We start from the raw sequence: 19530 nt of genomic DNA on the forward strand, positions 1-19530 counted from the left end.
AAGTAGGTGCCCAGACCAGCTGCCAGTAATCCAAGATGGATTGACCATTATGATGGGAGTGGGAGTAGCGAACCTGGTGCACTATGTGATGGGATAATGCCATTTCCACTATCCCCCCCCCCCCCCCACTAAGTACAAGTTGCAGTGGTAGCTGTTTGAAAAAGATTTAGATAATGAATTAAGAGATAAGGGTTTTCCTCTTAAAAAGCGAATTTCTTTGGCCACAAAGTATAATTATTTCAATTGAAGGCTTAACTAACATAGGTTAGGAGAATCATGAGGCACCGCTCTCCACCCAAAAGGGCCCTGTCTTTTTTAGATTTCTAGGAGAATGACCCACTATCGCGCTAAGACTGTTACCTTTTATCTACCTGGAAAGCCCTTAACTCACTCCTGCCCCAAATTTCATGGATTTTTGTTTTTAGAAGTATAGTTTAAAGGTCACCTTCTTAAGTCTTTCCAGTGTTTCCCACACCCCCATCCTGCCGTGCAACTCTTCCACTAAGCTGTGGGTTCCAGACAGTACGGATTAAGCGCTCTTCATCTTTGTGTCCTCGTTGTGCAGCGCTGCACCCTTCAAACACTAGGCGCTCCACAAATATTTACTCGGCCGCATTTACCAGCCCAGGGAGATACCCAAGCACACGCCTCCAACACCAGCTACGCCTACCGGAAGTGACGCGCTCTCGGGGACAACGTGTTTCCTGTCCTGAGTGCCGACTCTGTCGCGGGGGGACCAGCTTCTCTGGCCCGCTAACTCAGCTGCCTTGGAGGATTCACGCGCGGTAAGCTGTTGAGCACGGCTAAGCGAGATAGAACCCTGGGACCCCCAGATGCCGTACCGTAGAGTCGTTCAGTTCGTTCCCGGGGACCTGGCGGGAAGGCACAGGGACTGAATGCTAGGCCCCCAACAGCTCCCAGCGCCAGAGGGGGCTGGAGTGCCGGGATGCGAGGCCGCCGAGGAGCCGTCGCGGGGACCCGTCTCAGCTGTCGGGTGCTCGCCGCCTGGGCTGGCGCATCCAGTCCCACTGGGACCCACTGTGGGAGTGGGCTCTGCAGACTAGATCTTGATACTCAGAACTTCCCCTTTTCCCGGTAGTCAGCGGAAGGATAATCCACCTCTTCAACAGCTCCAGCCCCTACTGTGACAGTCGGAGGATCTGCAGTGATGAGTGTGCGCGTGGTGTACAAGTGCTGCGTAGCGTCTCACCTATTTACTGGCTCCTTCAGCGTGTGTTACGGGGATGTTTGTAACGATGAGAGCTGAGGTTTTAACCCTGGTGGGTACGCGGGATGCCGTCCTAAAGGGGGCGCGGCTTAATAATTGAAAATGATTTGAAACCACTGGGCTGAAGTTGTTTATACTCTGATTAGTAGAAGACCCAGCATTATCACGTGACCATAAACACTTGTAAATTTTACTTAATCTGCCAGGAAGAGTTTTAATGACAACTTTGCGTCAAAGGACTGGATTTCTGTATATTTAATTTGCTCTGCAGATTGTTTGCACTGAACTAAGCAAGAACATGGGAAGAAAGTAGCCTTGGGACTTACAGATAGGAAAACTGCAGATTTTGGGAGGAGTAACTTCCTTCACTGTATTACTTTGTGATTCAAATTTTATAAAGTAATTTAGTTACTTCATGAATTGTTTTACAGTTTTAAGCATTTATATACGTGTTGGGTTTTTTGTTTTACTGGTGTGGTAGCTTTTCTGGTAAGGGCTAGATTTATAGGCATATCTATGCAGCATATTGTAGAATTATATACAAATATCTAAATGAAGTAAAAAGTGTTTTGATAATTAAGACTTTAATATATGGGCATAATGTGATACAGTGTGTATCTTTACTGTTTTTTTTTTTTTTAATGGTTATTAACCAGCCATGCTTGTTTTAAAGCTTGATAAGGTACCCCTGGTGAAATCATGACCAGGTGGGCACGAGTTACCACCACACATAACAAGAGACCTTTGGCTGCAACATCATGGGAGGACATGAAGAAGGGGTCCTTTGAGGGAGAAGGCCAGAATCTACCAAAGAGTAAACAACTTGAAGCCAAAAGGCTCTCTGTTAAAAATGATACTCCCCAAGCAAAACACAAAAAGAACAAAAAGAAAAAGGAATACTTAAATGAAGATGTAAATGGATTCATGGAATACCTAAGACAAAACTCACAGATGGTTCATAATGGAGAGATGATAACAACAGACAGTCAGGAGGTAAGGGAAGAAATTGCAGTCGCTTTGAAGAAAGATAATCGACGAGAAGGAAGAAGACTAAAAAGACAAGCGGCAAAGAAAAATGCAATGGTAAGATCATTACTTTGCCGAAATGTTACTTCATATAGGTCACAACTATTATTCATATACTCACACATGTATATTCTAACAGAGTCTGAATGCTCTTATGTACTAGATTTATAAAGCGTCTTTTTGAGTACTAGTAATAACATTAGGACTTTTTTTAGCACTTCCTATATGCTAGTAACTTGATGTACTGATTAATTATCACCACACCACTGTAAAAATGGTAGCATTATTCTCATATGGGGAGGAAACACGGATGTGTAGACAGGGTAGCTTGCTGAAAGCCACTTAGCTAGTATAGTAGCAGAGATGAAATCCAAACCGAGAGTTTGACTTCAAAACCTGTTGCCTTCTAATAGCTTCTTTTCAAACGGCCATTAAAAAAAACAAAACAACAACAACAACAAAACAACGTAAGGAGGAGGGTTAAGTACAACAGGTTAAATATGTGTAGTTCCCTTTACTTGGAAAGGATGTTTTGTCTTTATTCATGAAAAACACAGGAATGAGCTCTAATAAAAATCACACTAGTTGGTAACAGAGAGTAATAGAGTTAAAATCCCTTAAGTTTGTCCCTAGTCGTCGCTCCCACCTTCCTCCATACTACTCTCAGAGGAATGCTGGGGCTGCAAGTTGATTTCTTTTGCCTACCTCTAGATTTTTAAACTGTCAGACATAAGAAATGAAATACTTCGTATAATTCTTCCCTTCTCTAAGCAAATTTTCCAAGTCTTCTAATAAGATACTACATAAAAATCAATATTGTCATTTTATACCTTCATTTTTATTTGCAGGATTAGTTTTATACATTTTGCAGATAATTATTTAGAGATAATACTGATCAAACCTTCCTTATGGATCAATTTGGTTAGAAAAGGTAATCATTTTTATTTGGATCAGGATAGTTTTGTTTAAATTGTACAATTATTTAAATATTTTTTTATCTGGGCACCTGGGTGGCTCAGTCAGTTAAGCTTCCGACTATTGATTTCGGCTCAGGACATGATCTCAGGGTGGTGAGGTCGAGCCCTGCATCAGGCTCTGTGCTCACTGAGGAGTCTGCTTGTCCCTCTCTCTGCTTCTCTTCCTGCTCCTGTGTGCTCACTCACTCTCTCTCAAATAAATAAAATCTTTAAAAAATATATTTTTATCATGTTAATTTAGCTTAAAGGTAATGTAACTTAAAGATAATTTCATTGACATAGGCAATATGATGAATTGCATACTATTTGAAAAAATTTAATATAGTGACCTTTTAAGAGAAGTTTTAAATTTGTAATTAAGGGAGAAAGACATGGATTTTCAAGAAAAAAATGAATGCTTTATATTAAAGCATATACTTTAATTAGTATATAGCTTGTTAAATAGTATATAGCTTGTTTTCTTGTTTTTAATACTTCATTCTAAGCATCAGTTCTTAATTGCTAACAAATTAAGATAACTTACGAAGTTCACTGTCTATAGTCCCATCTACATGAAGATCAGGTTTTAAAGGTAAAAACCTCGGGTGCCTGGGTGGCTCAGTCAGTTAAATGTCTGACCAGCTCCCGCAATGATCACAGGGTCCTGCGATGGAGCCAACCTCTAGCCCCGCCTCAAGCCCCCTCCCGTGGACCACCCCCCACCCCCAGCGCCCTGTAGGGCTCTGCGCTCAGCAGGAGTCTGCTCATCCCTCTTCCTATCCTCTCCCCCTCCCAGCCCCCCCCCCCCCGTCAAATAAATAAATATTTAGGTTTTTACTTTTTTTTTTTTTTTTTAAATCTGAACTGTCAGGTTACTGGAGACCATCCAAGTCACCAGGACTTCAAGTCTTCTTATTAAGGTGATCCAGTTTTTAGCCGTAGCTTTTCCTGAACTTGTGTAATAACTACATTTTCTTTGTTTGGACCAGCTCATTCTAAATGTAAAAGATAATGAAGATTAAAGGGACTCATTCTTTTCCATTATGTTATGAAACAGGGGAAAATGAAAGTGAGGACACAGTTGCAAAATATTGTATGTTTTGTCTGTTTAGTTTGCTTTTTAAAAATCCCGTGCTTGTTTTGAAAAAAAAAATATTTTCAAAAAAATTTTTGAAGAAAATGAACTATTTGTTATCCAAGAAATATATATACCTTTTTTTCAGTTTAAATAAAATAGCTTAAATATCTTTGAGTATCCACCATGTTTATGATTACTGTTCTCATTCATTGCATCGATAGCTATTCTCCAAATTGCCAGGTAGTATGTAAAGCAACCAAATCATTGTTTAGTGTTATGTTGGTGCCAAATAATTCATCTTAGAATTATTCCTTTAAAATGTGTTGTGTACATGGAACACTACATCAAAAACTAATGATGTACTGTATGGTGACTAACATAATTTAAAAAAATAATAAAATGTGTACATATTCTAAAAATGAAATACCTAATTCCGAATATTAAGGAATATGTATTAAAGACAAAAACTGTAAGAGATATTTTTGCTATGAAATATGATTTGAATCATAATTTAAATGGATCATTTGACTCAAATTTATTCAATTATATGAACTTTGTAAGCACTAGTATTAATTATGACTGATAATTTTTGGTCATTTTCCCTTTTCTATGGAAAACTCAGTTTTTCTAGTGGAGACATCTCCATTAATGAAATAAATAGTCCATATTTGCTTAATTCATTTAAGCAATTTCTATGAAACCATTTTTAACTTTATGTCAGAGATTGATGGATTTATGGATTGAGGGTTTTCAAAAGCCTGAGACCATCTGATGGAAATGACATTTTTTATTGTTTAGGAATGTATAAAACAATTTTTTTCTACAGGTAAAATATTGAGATTTTTAAAAAAAAAGAGCTAGATAACAAATGAGAGACGTTTTAAAGCTATTTTTGATAACAAGAATAAAGCCAATGTAGTTTTGTAATTTGGAAACTCACATTTTGTTTTCCCAGGTATGTTTCCATTGTAGAAAACCTGGCCATGGGATTGCAGATTGCCCGGCTGCCCTTGAGAATCAAGATATGGGCACTGGAATATGTTATCGGTGTGGGTCCACAGAGCATGAAATAACTAAGTGCAGAGCCAAAGTAGACCCAGCTCTTGGTATGTTTTCTTTCTACTGGTTTTTGATTTGGTTAATGTCGGAAGTGGGGTTTTTTTGGACAGTATTTGTCATGAGCATGCCACTTAGTATTTTGAAATTGAGATTAAATTTCAAGTTGCATAAAAAATAAGCATTTTCTTCCCCCAGAGTATTTAAAATGATATGAATTATATGACTTGTTCTATACTTAGCCAACTTAACAGGAACTGTTGATCCTTACAGGTGAATTTCCTTTTGCAAAATGTTTTGTTTGTGGGGAAATGGGGCATCTGTCCAGATCTTGTCCTGATAATCCCAAAGGACTCTATGCTGATGGTGAGTACTGTTACCCTTATATGTCAAAAAAGGTGAGTTATCATGCAGGGTTGTGATTTAATTTAGACTTTTAATCATCTCTTGAATAAATTCTTGAATAAAAAAACATAACAATTTCAATTTTTATCAAACTCTATGTACTGGCCTTTATGTGTAATGTGACAATATATTAATCAAGTCAGAAAAAACTGAAGTGTATATTTCAAGCTTTGTGCTTATTTCAGCACCATTTGTGACAGTATGCTATAAATATCTACTTTTAAAAACAACAGAAGCAAAGGGGTTCTATCTCAAGCTAATATAAGATTTTAAAAATAGTGTGGTGAATTTAATCACAGGCTAGCATACCATTTTGGATAGGCAGGCTGGTACACACGCTTCAATATGTGTAGTAATCTTTGTTTCTGAATTCCTTGGTTAATTGTCTAGGATGGGATCATGTAACTTTCTTGTCTTTAGCTCAACTAACGTCTTAAGCTCCTTAAATAAAGTCTGTGATGTCTAAAGCTTTAAGGAGGAAATTTGTGGTTTCTGTGAGTAAGGTGCTTATGTGATAGCTGGTTCCATCAGGTTCCAGACACCTCTTGTGTGTCATGTCCTGGGTTCCATGGCAGAAGTCCAGTGAAAAGGCATAGCTTTCAGAATCAAGCTGACTGGTTGTAGCTCCAGTACCACCACTCACTAGTTGTGGGACTCTGGCTGAGTTATTTAATTTCTCTCAGCTCAGTTTCCTCACCTGTTAAACAGAGATGAAAAACTATATTTCCATATTTCCTTGATTCTAAGATGTACATTTTTTCACATTTTAATGCCTCTGAACTCAAAAGGTATCTTACCACTGGCGAGTGCCACATAATTGGCAGGGTCTGGTTTTTTTTTTCTGAGAGGTATGAAAAATAATGATACATCTTATAAGCAATGGTGTCTTAGATTTGATGAATTATGGTATCCACCTTGAAGAGCTTTGAGAATTGAAATACAGTGTTCAGAGCACCTCTCCTATGTCACTGTAGAATCCACAACAGTAAAGAAGCTGGCCCTGGAAAATGCCCAAAGGTGCCTTTCAGTTTTGAACTTAATGACATAGGTCAGATGACATGACTAATGGACAAAGATGGCTTTGGATGGTTACAAAAATAACTAGATACTTTTAAAAAGTGCAGCAAAGAGATCACATAGAAGTGAGAATTCAGGGGCGCCTGGGTGGCACAGCGGTTAAGCGTCTGCCTTCGGCTCAGGGTGTGATCCCGGCGTTCCGGGATAGAGCCCCACATCAGGCTCCTCCCCTATGAGCCTGCTTCTTTCTCTCCCACTCCCCCTGCTTGTGTTCCCTCTCTCGCTGGCTGTCTCTATCTCTGTCAAATAAATAAATAAAATCTTTAAAAAAAAAAAAAAAAAAGTGAGAATTCAACCAGGTTTACATCCTGTAGGGTCATTTTTCTGGTAAGTCACTTCACATTATGAGCATGTCATGATAATGCTTGACCATTAAGTAATGGTGTTTGACCATTAAGGGAAAGACTAATTTTAGAAACTACGTGTGTTGTAATTCACAGTCCTGGAATGTTGCTTAAAGTAGTCAGACAGGCATTTTTATTAGGGTTGGGTGCCTGGCAGATAGAAGGCACTAAAACAAAAGTGAGTTTCTTTCCTTTTGTCACTGCTCACCCCCGTCTGACTGGACAGATGAGCAATGGAGCAGCAGCTCCTAATCTTTTCTGGGGTCGTTGATCATTTGAGAACTACGGACATCCTCCTCAAAAAATGCATGTGGACACCACTTTTGCTTACAGGTTCAACAGTTCACAAATCTTTGCCTGTATAAGCACGGCTAAGGTCTTCTGTGCAATGGCTCTTGGATACCCAGAGCACAAGTACCTTCTTCCGTTATAGCTCTCCTCTCTTTCCCTCTTCTCCCCAGAAGGCCAGCTACAAGAAATGGTGGATAGGTAGTTTAGTGCTCTGTGAGATCAAAGGGAATGGAGAGTGGACTTACTAATAGGAATGGTGGCAACCACCTCTGTTCCTGTTTCCACCTCCCTCCTGCACCTGACAAGGCTGTGAGGACAAGTCAGATATGAAAAGTGCTTTGAGACATTACAGAGACATTACAATAAGTATGAGAGGTTTTCAGTGACTTTGTTCTTTTAATAGGTGGTTGCTGCAGACTCTGTGGCTCCGTGGAACATTTTAAGAAGGATTGCCCTGAGAGTCAGAATTCAGGTAAGATCTCTGGACCTCCATTTAGAAGGCCTGAGATTAGTATTCTGTTTTTGCTGAATTTTGTTAGTACTAACTCACTGAGGTACCACGATTTTAAGGCAGCCTGCTTTCCTACCGCAGTGACAACTGAATCATTCTCTGTCGGGAGTACGTGCAGTAGTAACCGAGCATTAGGAGCTGGTACTCTCGGGCGGGGAGAGCTGACCGCTCAGCCCTAGAGGACCCTGATTTTATAAAGCATCTTATTCAGACACATTCATATTTGCCAACTAATGAATTTAATCATAGAGCCAATTCTGTTCCTAACAGAAAAATACTAATTCACTCAGAGAAAATAAGAAATATGAAAATAACTGTTTTTATGATTGAGCATTCGCACATACGGTTTGCTTTATCTAGACCTGAAGGATTCAGAGCTGGTTGCAAAAACTGACGAAAATACTAAAATTGTGTTAGCTACACATCATCTGGCCAGTTATTTTCTTCCTAATGAAATACTACCGTCGGTCATCAAAAACTTCAGAAATGTTCACTGTACCTATGTGAGGGAAGTGGAGACCATTATTATATTAGTTTACCTGGATTGGAATGATGATAATCTTGAGTGAAAGAAAGACAGGAGGGTAGAAGTAGTGCTGCTTAGGGAAAAAGCACATTTCTTTTTATCTCAAATAGTCACAGTACTACACAAAGAAGTCTGCCCATTCTTACTTAGTACCCGAACCTTTCCCTTTGAAAAACCGGAGTTCTTGTTTATGGTCTTGTCTAGAAGAAGACCGTCTTTACTACATTGTAGGCAGTGAGACTGAAATGATGGAAGTGGAATTTGAATTCTCCCTCCTGGGAGGATTGCCACTTCCCGAATGACAAGACTGACAAGCAGATGTTGTATAATTTCACAGGTGGAATCTTGTGCATTTAAAACTGATGCTTCATAAGTCATACTGTTTACAGATCCTTGGAATTCATTGACTCTATAATGATGAACTCTGGGAAAGAATGAAAGAGCTTTCTCATCAATTTGTGCATTGCAAAGCAGTTGCTGCATTTCCCTAATTGGGATGAGAAATTGCCTGTGGTACTCTGAAATCAAGGGTTATAATCAATTACAGAATTGCTCACTCTCCTTTAGTGATGGAGTCTTCCCTCTTTGTGATTATGCCTCTCAAAACTAGTTCCTTTCCTAAGCCAGTACCAATCTATGGGGATGTATTTGATTACCATTTTTCTTACATTCTAACTTCCATTCCTTGACAGATCGAATGGTCACAGTTGGTCGCTGGGCAAAGGGAATGAGCGCAGACTATGAAGAAATTTTGGATGTGCCTAAACCACAGAAACCCAAGACAAATTTACCTAAAGTTGTTAATTTTTGATAACGATTAGTACTATCATTAATTACCACCTCATTGTTAAACATTATGAACTGGGCCTACTTCACAAATCGGAGCTGGGCTCCCTTGGAGACCTGTGTTGTAGATACCAGTATGATCTGGGTATGGTCTCATAGTTGCCTGAGTGCTGTCCATTTAAGTGTGTGGTTTTTTTTGTTTTTAAATGTTATGTTAGTCACCATACTAAAGTGTGCTTCTACCACTGGAGAAAATCACTGAAGAAAAGTATAAGATGTTTAAATTTGATTCTCTAAAAGAACATTTTTAACAGATACTACTTTGGTATAACCAAGTGATTATATGCTTCATTGTAACAATCATCTTTTTCTTAAAAACTATGCAGTAATGTGAACCACCCCTAAACAAAGTATAACTGCTTTGCATTTGGAATTGAATTTTGGGTTATATTGTTCTCTTGGTTCAAAATATCAATTTATTCTTAGGAATTTATAAGTTGCCACAAAATCTGTATTTTTTAAATATTTAATAATTCATTTGCTATTTACTTATTTTTCTGAATACCTAATTCTGGGTTGTACTAGCCATTGTCTGTTTACGTCCATGTACAAACCCTTTGGAAACACCATCTCTTGTGAATTCTAGATGAGATTAATTTTGGTTAATACTTGTTTCAGTTTTGACATAAAGAAGTATGAATTATTGAGGTAAAATAGAAGAATACCTTAACAGCAGCTCTTTCTTTGTTCTTGATTTTCAAGAGTGAAATTCTAGCCAAAATTTAGTTGGGTATTCAACCAGAATAATGTCACTTAACAGATTGTATATTACACTTAATAGCATTTTGTTCACGTTTTAGATGCGTCCAGGTGAGATGCAAGTATCACCATAATAGAGTGAGAACACTAATCAGAGACCCATTAGCTTCTTTGATTTGATGAATACATGCATACTTAATACATATATTTCACAAGGCTTAGGGCTCCCATTGTACTGTTTAATGGAATGACTCCAGTGGATTGTGTGTTTCATTTGGAATTTTACCTGATTGGATACATTTGTAACTAAAGGAAACAGCTGTGATTAGTCATTGATGCTTCAAAAGCAAAATATTTACCAAATAAGAAAAGAAACACTTTTCTCTGTTTTAATGTCTGCATAGCTCAACAGTTCTAGTCTTAATAGGAGCTGTTCTTTCATTTTTGGTACGAGAGGAAAACATGACAGAATACAGCTCAGCATCCCAGAACTTAAAGTAAGGAGTGCAGCTGGAAAAGGACAGCAGTGCTGCCTTAGGCCTTTAGTCCAAACACACCCAGATTTATTTCACCTGTCCTGTCAGGTGCCAAAGACTCTGGAGAGCTGAAAGCTTCCTCAAGTGAGGAAGGCAAACATTAAATTTATTTATGCACTATATATTTCTCCGGTACCTGCTATGTTCCTGGTACTCTTAGGCACTTGGGATTGTGGCCGTGATGAAGACAGACAAGGCCACACGCATTCTAATGCAGCTTTAGGATGGAGAGCAGACCTGGGGGGGGGGGGATGCATATCAGAGATATCAGGATAGCAGAAAAATAATATCAGATATTTGATTACATTTTAAAAGTATTCTGTTGAATCCCCTAGGACTTAGCCATTAACGTTCTTCCTTTAGTCCTCTGGAAATGCCACTTCTTACAAGCTTCTCTTTCACTTCTCCATGGCTGAGTCCTAAATCCATCTGCCCTAATATCCCTGGTTTCAGTTCCTCATTGGATGTTCCACCAATACCTCAAGTCATTACTGCAGTAATTTTCAAAAAAAATCTATATTCAAAGACCCACGATAGGCAGAAGTTAGAAGCGTCTCACTGATAGAAGTTTGAAAGTTTACCATACAAAATTTTAGTGTAAGCTAACCCCTTTATTGCTAATTTTTTCACCTTTTTTAAAATCTAAAAATGTCCTTAAAAATCCGTTCTACTTCTGAAATGTCTCGTCATTTAAACCTGCATATCCACTCTTCTTATTGTATATCAGTGTTAATCCATAAAATTGGAGCACAGTCTGAAGTTCATGTAAATGAAAGCCTGCTGCCAGAATAAAAATAACAGCCAGACCTAGGCTGGCTGAGTGGATGGGCTGGGGGAGGGGTAGGCAGGGGAAGCAGAGGTAGAGATTTGACCTACTGAGGCAGGATGTGCCTAACCTCTCAAGTGCTCTAAACTCTAATGGAGAAGTCCTTCAACTTTTAAATATTGTCCTATAGAGGAGGCCAACTTGACATATGCTGGTTTGTCTTATGAGTTAAGACAAATCACAGAGTAGAATAATGAATGTTGAAGTCTGGGGAATAAAGTGCTATGAAATGGTTATGAAAGAAGAGCTCGGTTAATATTCTCTTTCTCTGTGATACCACATTTTGCAGGTACTTTTTGTGTGTATATGTAGCAATAGATACTAAATTGGCCAGCCACCTTGAATATATGTGAAATGACACTAGTAAAGTAGTTCCTATTACTAAAATTGATTGGATTCCATTATGCTTTAATGTCTTCCTAATTTAAAGCTCTAAAACATGTAATACATCTTGTCAGATGCTCCTGACATACAGGTATCTGCCATGTATGGAATAATCCCACACTATTAATCAACCAGTCAACCTACCATTTTTGATTTTATAAACTTTTATAAAATTTTAAACAGAACACGTTTCATCTCTATAACCCAAAAATGCTTATGATCATTTTAAACTGTATTTGTACCATTTTATGGTTGATACAAAATGGCATATGAGCCATTTCTACTGCCTGTGCCCTGGGAAGGGAGGAGAGCCACACGTGATCTAAACCAGTGTTAAAGCTCTTTCAATAATACGATCCAAATCGCTGGTATTTGACCTGAGATTACTTTTATTTTTTAACCCCTTCCCAACTGCATTTTGCTTCGGCCAATATTAAATTATTTTGTGGCCCAAAAGCTTGCCAAGTGTCAGGGCTAAGGGTACTTGGAATTAAACATGGGAAATAAAATCACAGGTAATTGAAAGTTTACTATTTAAAATATGTTTATCAACCCATCATCAGTAGCGTTCTCTAGGAACTGTATACAAGAGGCTGCTGTCTCTTCGATGGATTTTGACCAACCACCAAGATATCCAGCAAAGTAAGGAGAGATGCTAGCGGAAATCTGGTTGAAGTAGGATACCTGTTTCAAAAAGAAAAACCATTATTTCAATTGTTCATTGACTTAGAGCTTTTTAAAAAAATTTTTTTAAAGATTTTATTTATTTATTTGACAGGAAGAGAGAGTGCACAAGCAGGGGGAGTGGCAGGCAGAGGCAGAAGGAAAAGCAGACTCTCTGCTGAACGAGGAGCCTGATGCGGGACTCTTTCCCAGGACTCTGGGATCGTGACCTGAGTGGAAGGCAGACACTTAACCGAATGAGTCACCCAGGCGCCCTGAGAGCTTTTTCAAGCAGGGATCTGAATCTTGTTGGTATAGGGGAAGCTATGACACTAATCTTCTGGGGATGTTCTGGAATGGAACTAAAAGGATGACCTTAGGATTCACCGGATGAGGACACACATTACAGAATTACAGTTAATTAGGAAATGTGGGTAAAAGATTTCTCTGTATCTGTAGGAGCAAATTAATGTGCAGATGTTTCATCAAACTTACGGTACAGGAACTGCTGTCAATAGCATGGATGAGAAATCCAGCACAGATGATTTCACTTCTGATGTACTGTGGAGAAGGTGGGACTGACGGGACAATAACCGATTTCATTGCCACCGTGTAAGTGCCACTGAGAAATCAGTGTGAGAAATGAAGAACAGTTGTCAGATATAAATTCCTGAAGTTTGATTCAAATTATTTATATAAGTAGAAGTGAAACTATGGAGACCCCTCTTTTAGATGAGGGTTCCGCATTAGAATATGTTCTCCATGGCCACATACAAGTGTAGGGAAGGGTAATAAGGGCCACAGGTGTTTTCTGCCTAAGAATTACTTACACTTTGCATAACTCCACAAAACTGGAGTCAAGTTCTACGCATGCTTTGTTATGCTCTGACGGGTTGTAAGGACCACTGCTAATATTTTGCTGTGTATCCCTCCAGACCTTTTTATAAATATATAACGTTGATGTAAGCAAATGCATATACAGATTTTTGCATAAATACAATCATTTTATAAATATTGGTCTATAATTTGATTTTTCACCTACCAATAAATCTTTGGAGGTATTTCTGTATCGGTGCCTCTATAGCTACTTCATCCTTTTTAATGATGACACCGTCCTCTGCAGTATGGCTCTACCGTGATTTATAAGACAGACCTTCAGTTTATTTCTCTATCTTTTGCCATAATAACTGATATTACACTGAACATCCATGTACATTCATATTCACACATGTGAGTGATTTATTTCCATAGGTCACCACTGACATTGGAAATGATGCTGGCCAGTTCCAGATGTAGCCCTTAAATGTCCTAGAAGTTTCTACTTCTTATTTCTTTGAATACTTAGGACACTTCCCCTTAGAACATAGACACTGTGCTCCGAGAAGACCAGTGCCTACAGAGAAGTCATGGACAAGCACTCTAGTCAACAACCCTAGCTGGCAGCCAGACATCTTGGATGTCTAGCATAATTGAGTCTTTGTAAATTCTAAACCTATTCCTAATGTTTTATTTGGCAGTCACTGCATTTTTACTGATGATGGAATATTCTAAAGGTTTGCTAACTATCAGTGTTATGTGTGCATACAGCAAAAGGAAAAGGAACTGTTTCAGGAATCGTGCACAGTGCTTTGCACACAGGTGGCATTTAATAGATAACTTTTTAAAATAACTAATGCTCCATCTAGAAAAAATTCAGATGAACACCATTCAAGACCAGAAAGGCCAATATTGCCTTCCTTATTTTCATATCAATTTTTCCATTCTACTCTCTTCTACAAAACATTACTCTAACACTTGAATTGCATATACTCACCCATCTTTGAGAGGCCTTCTTCGTGATACAAGTACTACCAAGTCTTTGGGTTTGTCACCATTCACCACAGGACAAGTGATGTAATATATCTGATCAGCTTCACTCACCCAGTCTATGACTTCACAGGACCTGTGTAAATATAACATGAAAGAAAGGCTACACTTTTCTACCTGCTTGAATAAGGCATTCACTTCTTCTGTTTGTTTGCAGAACCCCATTACTGATGCCTCCATTCACTCTTCTGTTCACATAACCATCCTGCCAAAGCCAGCATTATTTCTCAACGTCTGTCTTTACAAAGCTGTTTGGTCAGCAGGAATAATTATGCATGTGATGGAGAGAATGGTGGCCGTATGATGCCAACGTCACTGCCCTCAGAGCTTCAGAGAAAGGCATTTGTAGTTGTTTTCCACAAAATTATTTCTCTCTAGGATCAGGTAATAATATCTGAAGACTACTGAATTATATGGACAGTCACTGAAGAAGGACTCTTAGATAAAAGAATATGGTATCCTTGAAAGAGCACCAAGTTCAAAGTCAAACAACTTGTCTGAATCCCAAATGTACACTGCATTATCTACGTTATGTTAGGCAAGTCACTTCTTTTCATTTGTAAAATGTAGATGATAATACCTAGGGGGTTATTGTGAGGAGTAAATGAAAACACCTGGCATAATACCTGAATCAAGGCAGGTACACAAGACAAGTAAGTTGTATTAGAATTCATTCACTGCTTCCTCCATTCGTTCAAGTTCAGTTTGGCTGAAAAGTCAGGTAACATAGAAAACAGTGCGAGAAACGTTTGAAATGAACTAACACCAAAGTTTAGCCATTGTTCTTGCCAAAAGCTTTGTACTTATAGAGTATCTACAAATATTGATGCAAGAAAACTGTGAAGTATTTCCTCTTCTTTCAGAGTGTTTTATTATGATAGCAGTAACCATGATGTATTATTCTGGCATCTATGCAAATGTAACACATGACCCCAGAGGTGTTAAACTTTAGTGGTATTAAATTGTCTATTACAGGGTGTTAATCATCATCAAGTTTAGCCATTTTAAAGATGAGCTTCCACTTCATCAAGATCAGGAAGTGAATGGTAATGTTTAATGTAATAGGAAGCCCATCTCACTGATCCCTTTCTTTCACCAAGATGCCAGTGAGGACCCAGGTGCTGCAGCCCCAGAACTGGGACTCTTCGGAAGAGGGGGCATGGCCCGAGCGCAATCAGACCCTGTCAGTGCAGGTGACAAGGTGTACAGCCTTGTATTCCAGGAAAGGAGCGAGAGTGGCAGAGATTGGGTTGGGAATGCAGGAGACAGGAAGTAACAGCAGGAAGAGACATAGGCTGACAGGAGTGGGCCCTGATCAGACAGGAAAGGCAGGGAGTAATGCCTTTGACTTCAGTACTCACACAGCTGCCCCTCAGCTTCTCACCAGGGAATGCTACTTCACAGAAAAAGGAGGAACCGCTCATTAGACATCAAGAGTGGGAAATGGGAAGGACAATTAAACACTTCCTCAAGAGCAATGAAACTGTGTTTTGAAGTACAAGGATGGGGCGCCCGGGTGGCTCAGTTGGTTAAGTGGCTGCCTTCAGCTCAGGTCACGATCCCAGGGTTCTGGGATCGAGCTCCTCCTTGTCGGGCTCCCTGTTCAGCGGGGAGCCTGCTTCTCCCTCTCCTCCCTGCTCCTGCTCTCTGTTGCTATCTCTGTCTCAAATAAATAAATAAAATCTTAAAAACAAAAATAAAGTACAAGGGTGTGGAATTCAGAGCCTGAAGGATCTGGGTTCCAATTCATGTTCGGTTGCTTAGGAAAGCAATCTTGTCAAGTCTCAGAACCTCCCTCTCTTGCTAAGTGGGAACAATACACCAAGTGTGGAGTTGTTGATAGGATTACAACTGATGCGGGTAGAGCATGTCAACTCAATAGAAATAATAAGTAAATTATTAAAATAATTTTTGTTTTGTGCCTCTCAATAGCACTTGACGCAGTTTTTAGTGCAGAGCAAGTTTTAAAACATACTCTTTAATTAATAAACAATGGGTCGTATGTTGGGCAATGGAGATGGACTGTAATATGGAGGCCACACTTTACTTGATGTCATTTACATGACGTTATTCAAGAAAATACTTCAAATGTATTCTTACACGTAATGGGGGTCCCACGAAGGTCTCTTGGTAAAGTCAGACAAAAGATGATAAGTCACGTGTGCTGGTCTTTCCACATGCTTTTCAACCCAAACAGATAAAATGTCATGCTCTTCCAGGGCATATATTTTTATCTAAAAGATAATAACAAGAAAAATTGAAATACAAGACAAAAATGGATGTTTTCACTTTAAAACCCACACACGGAGTCATAGGTTGATTGTACTAGCTAAGGCAGTTTGGCACCTGAATAACAATGAAGCCAGACAATGACAATTTCACTTCAAACACTTGGGTGTCTAGAGCTTGGACCAGGATGTTATCCTCTGTATCCTCTAAATAATATGGGACTTGGGATAGTTAATTATTGTGCAACAGTTATCTCTTGAAAAATAAAAAAACGTAAGCCTTTCTCTTTTTATCTTTTTGTGATATTTCCCTGCCTCTACCCAGCAACAACGGAAAATGGCATTAGACTGATAGGCAAGTCAGTGTCTTGTCTCCCTCCAGAGACCCTGGACACTTTGTTAGGATGTAAGGCCTTGGACACTTTCTTAGGATGTAAGGCATCCCAAGGAGCCCCATGAAGCAAGCCACCACGTCTAGAACCAACCCAACCTTTCAAAAGGGCTGCCGAAGTGCCATGTTTCTTCAGCAGAAAGCATTCTTTCATTTGTGAATCACAAGGGCCCATCCTCCTGAGAGGTCAATTCCTGGGTTTCTAATGTTGTTATTCCTTAGATAAGAGGACACCTGTCTTGGGGAGCCATTTGACATATACTTAAACGATAACGTATCCTCCGTTACTCCAAACTCTCCTGCTATTGCACTTTTACCAATAATCAGAGATACGTGCTCAGCTAAGAGCACATTTCTATCCTGCCCATTTTCTCCATCTCTTTTAGGGTGCTTTGAAGTTAGTGTTGAAATGTGCCATCTTATAATCATCCCCATGGCAACAAGCTGTGAGAAGACAAACAAACAGAGGGTTAAGACTTCACTGCAGGAATCAAGCAGATGGACAAGTCAGGCTGTGAGGGAGAAAACCTTTATTTAAACATAAACATCTTCAAGAAGGGAATAAAGAAATAAGAAATCGACTAAAGCCAGCTTAGAAAGAAAAGGAGTGGCTACTTGTTTACACCATTTTACCTCCCCAATTGACCTTTGTGCCAATGAAAGCCACCTTTAAACTAAGCCCACAAAGGAGGACGTGTCCTGGGCTATGGACATGTATCCAACAGAAAGCCACGAATGGGCCTCCAGTTGGTGGCTGAGACTCATCCCTGCATAGCCACGCCCAACTTTGCCCCCTGTACGGCAGGAGGAAAAGGAGGCTCCCTGGTGTAAATCCTGAAGCAAGTCACCTAATCAAAACTTGGAGGCCGTGGGGCCCTAAGTCAGGTTTCTTGGGCTCTGCAGTCTCAGAGGAGGCAAGGGCAAGAGGCCAGGGTGAATTCCTTACTTTCTGTCAGATTCGGGCCTTGGGGCAGCCAGCCATGGTCTACACTGACGGAATCAAGGTAGAGAGAGATGTAATATTGGGCTGAGCACTTGCTAAGGGTTGAAGTGTGTCTCCTCAAATTCAGTTAAAGTTCTCTGAGTACTTCAGAATGTGACCTTATTTGGAAAGACGGTCATTGCAGATGTAATTAGTTGAGATGAGGTTAAACCGTAGGAGGACGGGCCCCTAATCCAATAATGACAGATGTTCTCACAGAAAGGGAAAATGTGGAGGCAGACATGCACATTGGGAGAACATCGTATGAAGATAAAGGCAGAAGTCAGGTGACACTTTTACAAGCCAAGGTCTGCCAGAGATTGCCGGCAAAGCAGCAGCAGCAAGAGGAGAGGCCTGGACCAGATTCTTTCTTACTCTTCAAAAGCAGTCAACCCGGCCAACACCTTGATCTCAGACGTCCAGCTTCCGTAACTGCGAGACAATACCTTTCTGTGGTGTAAGCCACCCGGTCTGTGGTCCTGTTAGAGCAGCCCTAGGAATCTATCACAGCACTTGCCCGGAAAGCCGCTCGCCTGGTGGCAGACACACGCTGCCGCTTCCTATCCTGAAGCCACAGCCAACACAAGCTGAGCAGCCACCACTGACCTCTGCCCTAGCAGAGCTCACTAACTTATCCAGTGCCGAGTAGGTTAGCAGATGAGTGCGTGGTATCGGAATCCTTCTCCCAGAAGGTGAAGGCAGCAGAAAGCCTTCCCCGAGGCTGTGCGGTGAGAATCAATGACACCCACGTGGACAAAGCCGGCAAGGAAGAGCGGCGGTTGGTGCTGGTCTCTTTGAACCCTAGTGTCTTAGAAAAGCCAGCTTCTGCTTAGTGAAAAAAATTCTCCAAGGCCAACTCTTCAAGAGAACATGCTCTCTTTCACGCTCAGAAGAATACAGGTTAAATTCCATCTGTAACCAACTCAAACATTTTATTATTTGATGCCTGGCGAATTTTATTCTAGGAAATGAAGCCGAAAGTGAGTGAGCTTGAAACTGCTAACAGTTTATAATGATACTGTTTTTTCATTCTAATAAGATTCTGTTTAATGGATTTGGATATCTTATACAAACAGCAGAAAAGAGTCTAACTGTAGAATTTTATACTGTTTTATACTATCAGTTGACATTGTGACAACATTATGAGAAGGAGGACAAAACCATTTTATACAGAGGCCTGGGTGGGGAGGGGAGGCTAACCTTCCTTGGAGATGCCTGGAATGACCCCTGGGGCTGGGGACGAGAACTGGTCAGGTGGAGCTCTGGGACCAGCCCCTCCCCAGCTTCAGTGAGAACAGCGCCCTCTGGTCTGTGTCCTGCGCTGAGTTTCGTTCCATGGAAAGGTTTTCAAGTAGTCCTTGCCATTCTGCTTTCATCATCATCGCTCTGTCATGTCAGTCTCCTACCCGTGCTGGTTCTTACCCTGAGGATTTGGCTGGAGCTACTCACTGCCGGGACAGCCGCTTTCACCCTCCAGCATCTACCTAAGCTATCTGCAAGGAGAAAAGTATCACCCCCTCTCCAAAGTTCTCTCTAAAGAACTGTCTTGCTTGCTTTGAACTGCCTAAGAGCTGACCTTGATGATTTAAACACTACAATCACTCACTTGTT

The 19530-nt window shown here is 40.0% G+C and overlaps 2 protein-coding genes across 18 annotated transcripts in view; one reads left to right on the forward strand and one right to left on the reverse strand.

The window, feature by feature from the left end:
- Nucleotides 1-19530, reverse strand: part of ACOT12 (acyl-CoA thioesterase 12) — a 94999-nt gene that overhangs the window by 38590 nt on the left and 36879 nt on the right. For 5 of the 12 annotated variants that reach the window (XM_044384073.3, XM_044384072.3, XM_044384074.3 and 2 more), the window contains 4 exons: nt 16419-16552; nt 14266-14394; nt 12948-13074; nt 11936-12473 (listed from right to left, as the gene is read on the reverse strand). In XM_044384073.3, coding sequence (XP_044240008.2) covers nt 12324-12473; nt 12948-13074; nt 14266-14394; nt 16419-16552 — 540 coding nt within the window. In that variant the 3' untranslated portion in view covers nt 11936-12323. Of the gene's footprint in view, nt 1-11935; nt 12474-12534; nt 12683-12947; nt 13075-14265; nt 14395-16418; nt 16553-19530 lie in introns of those variants that run through there. The other 7 variants (XR_008957577.1, XM_048221139.2, XM_057307300.1 and 4 more) reach the window with 2 other exon arrangements.
- On the forward strand, nt 571-13521 carry ZCCHC9 (zinc finger CCHC-type containing 9). 6 transcript variants are annotated; one of them, XM_048221141.2, is made up of 7 exons: nt 672-785; nt 1131-1280; nt 1902-2311; nt 5244-5394; nt 5618-5710; nt 7865-7933; nt 9191-13521. In XM_048221141.2, exons 3-7 carry the CDS (start codon nt 1928-1930, stop codon nt 9307-9309), a joined length of 816 nt encoding a protein of 271 aa, XP_048077098.1. In that variant the 5' UTR covers nt 672-785; nt 1131-1280; nt 1902-1927; the 3' UTR covers nt 9310-13521. The 6 variants fall into 6 exon arrangements, with proteins under 6 accessions (XP_048077097.1, XP_048077098.1, XP_044240017.1 ...); XM_026498695.4 differs by having other exon boundaries at nt 678-785; nt 1100-1280; XM_048221140.2 differs by lacking the exon at nt 1131-1280 and having other exon boundaries at nt 571-785.

The sequence above is a fragment of the Ursus arctos genome, unplaced genomic scaffold (assembly GCF_023065955.2).
Source record: "Ursus arctos isolate Adak ecotype North America unplaced genomic scaffold, UrsArc2.0 scaffold_5, whole genome shotgun sequence".
In the NCBI taxonomy this organism is placed as follows: Eukaryota; Metazoa; Chordata; class Mammalia; order Carnivora; family Ursidae; genus Ursus; species Ursus arctos.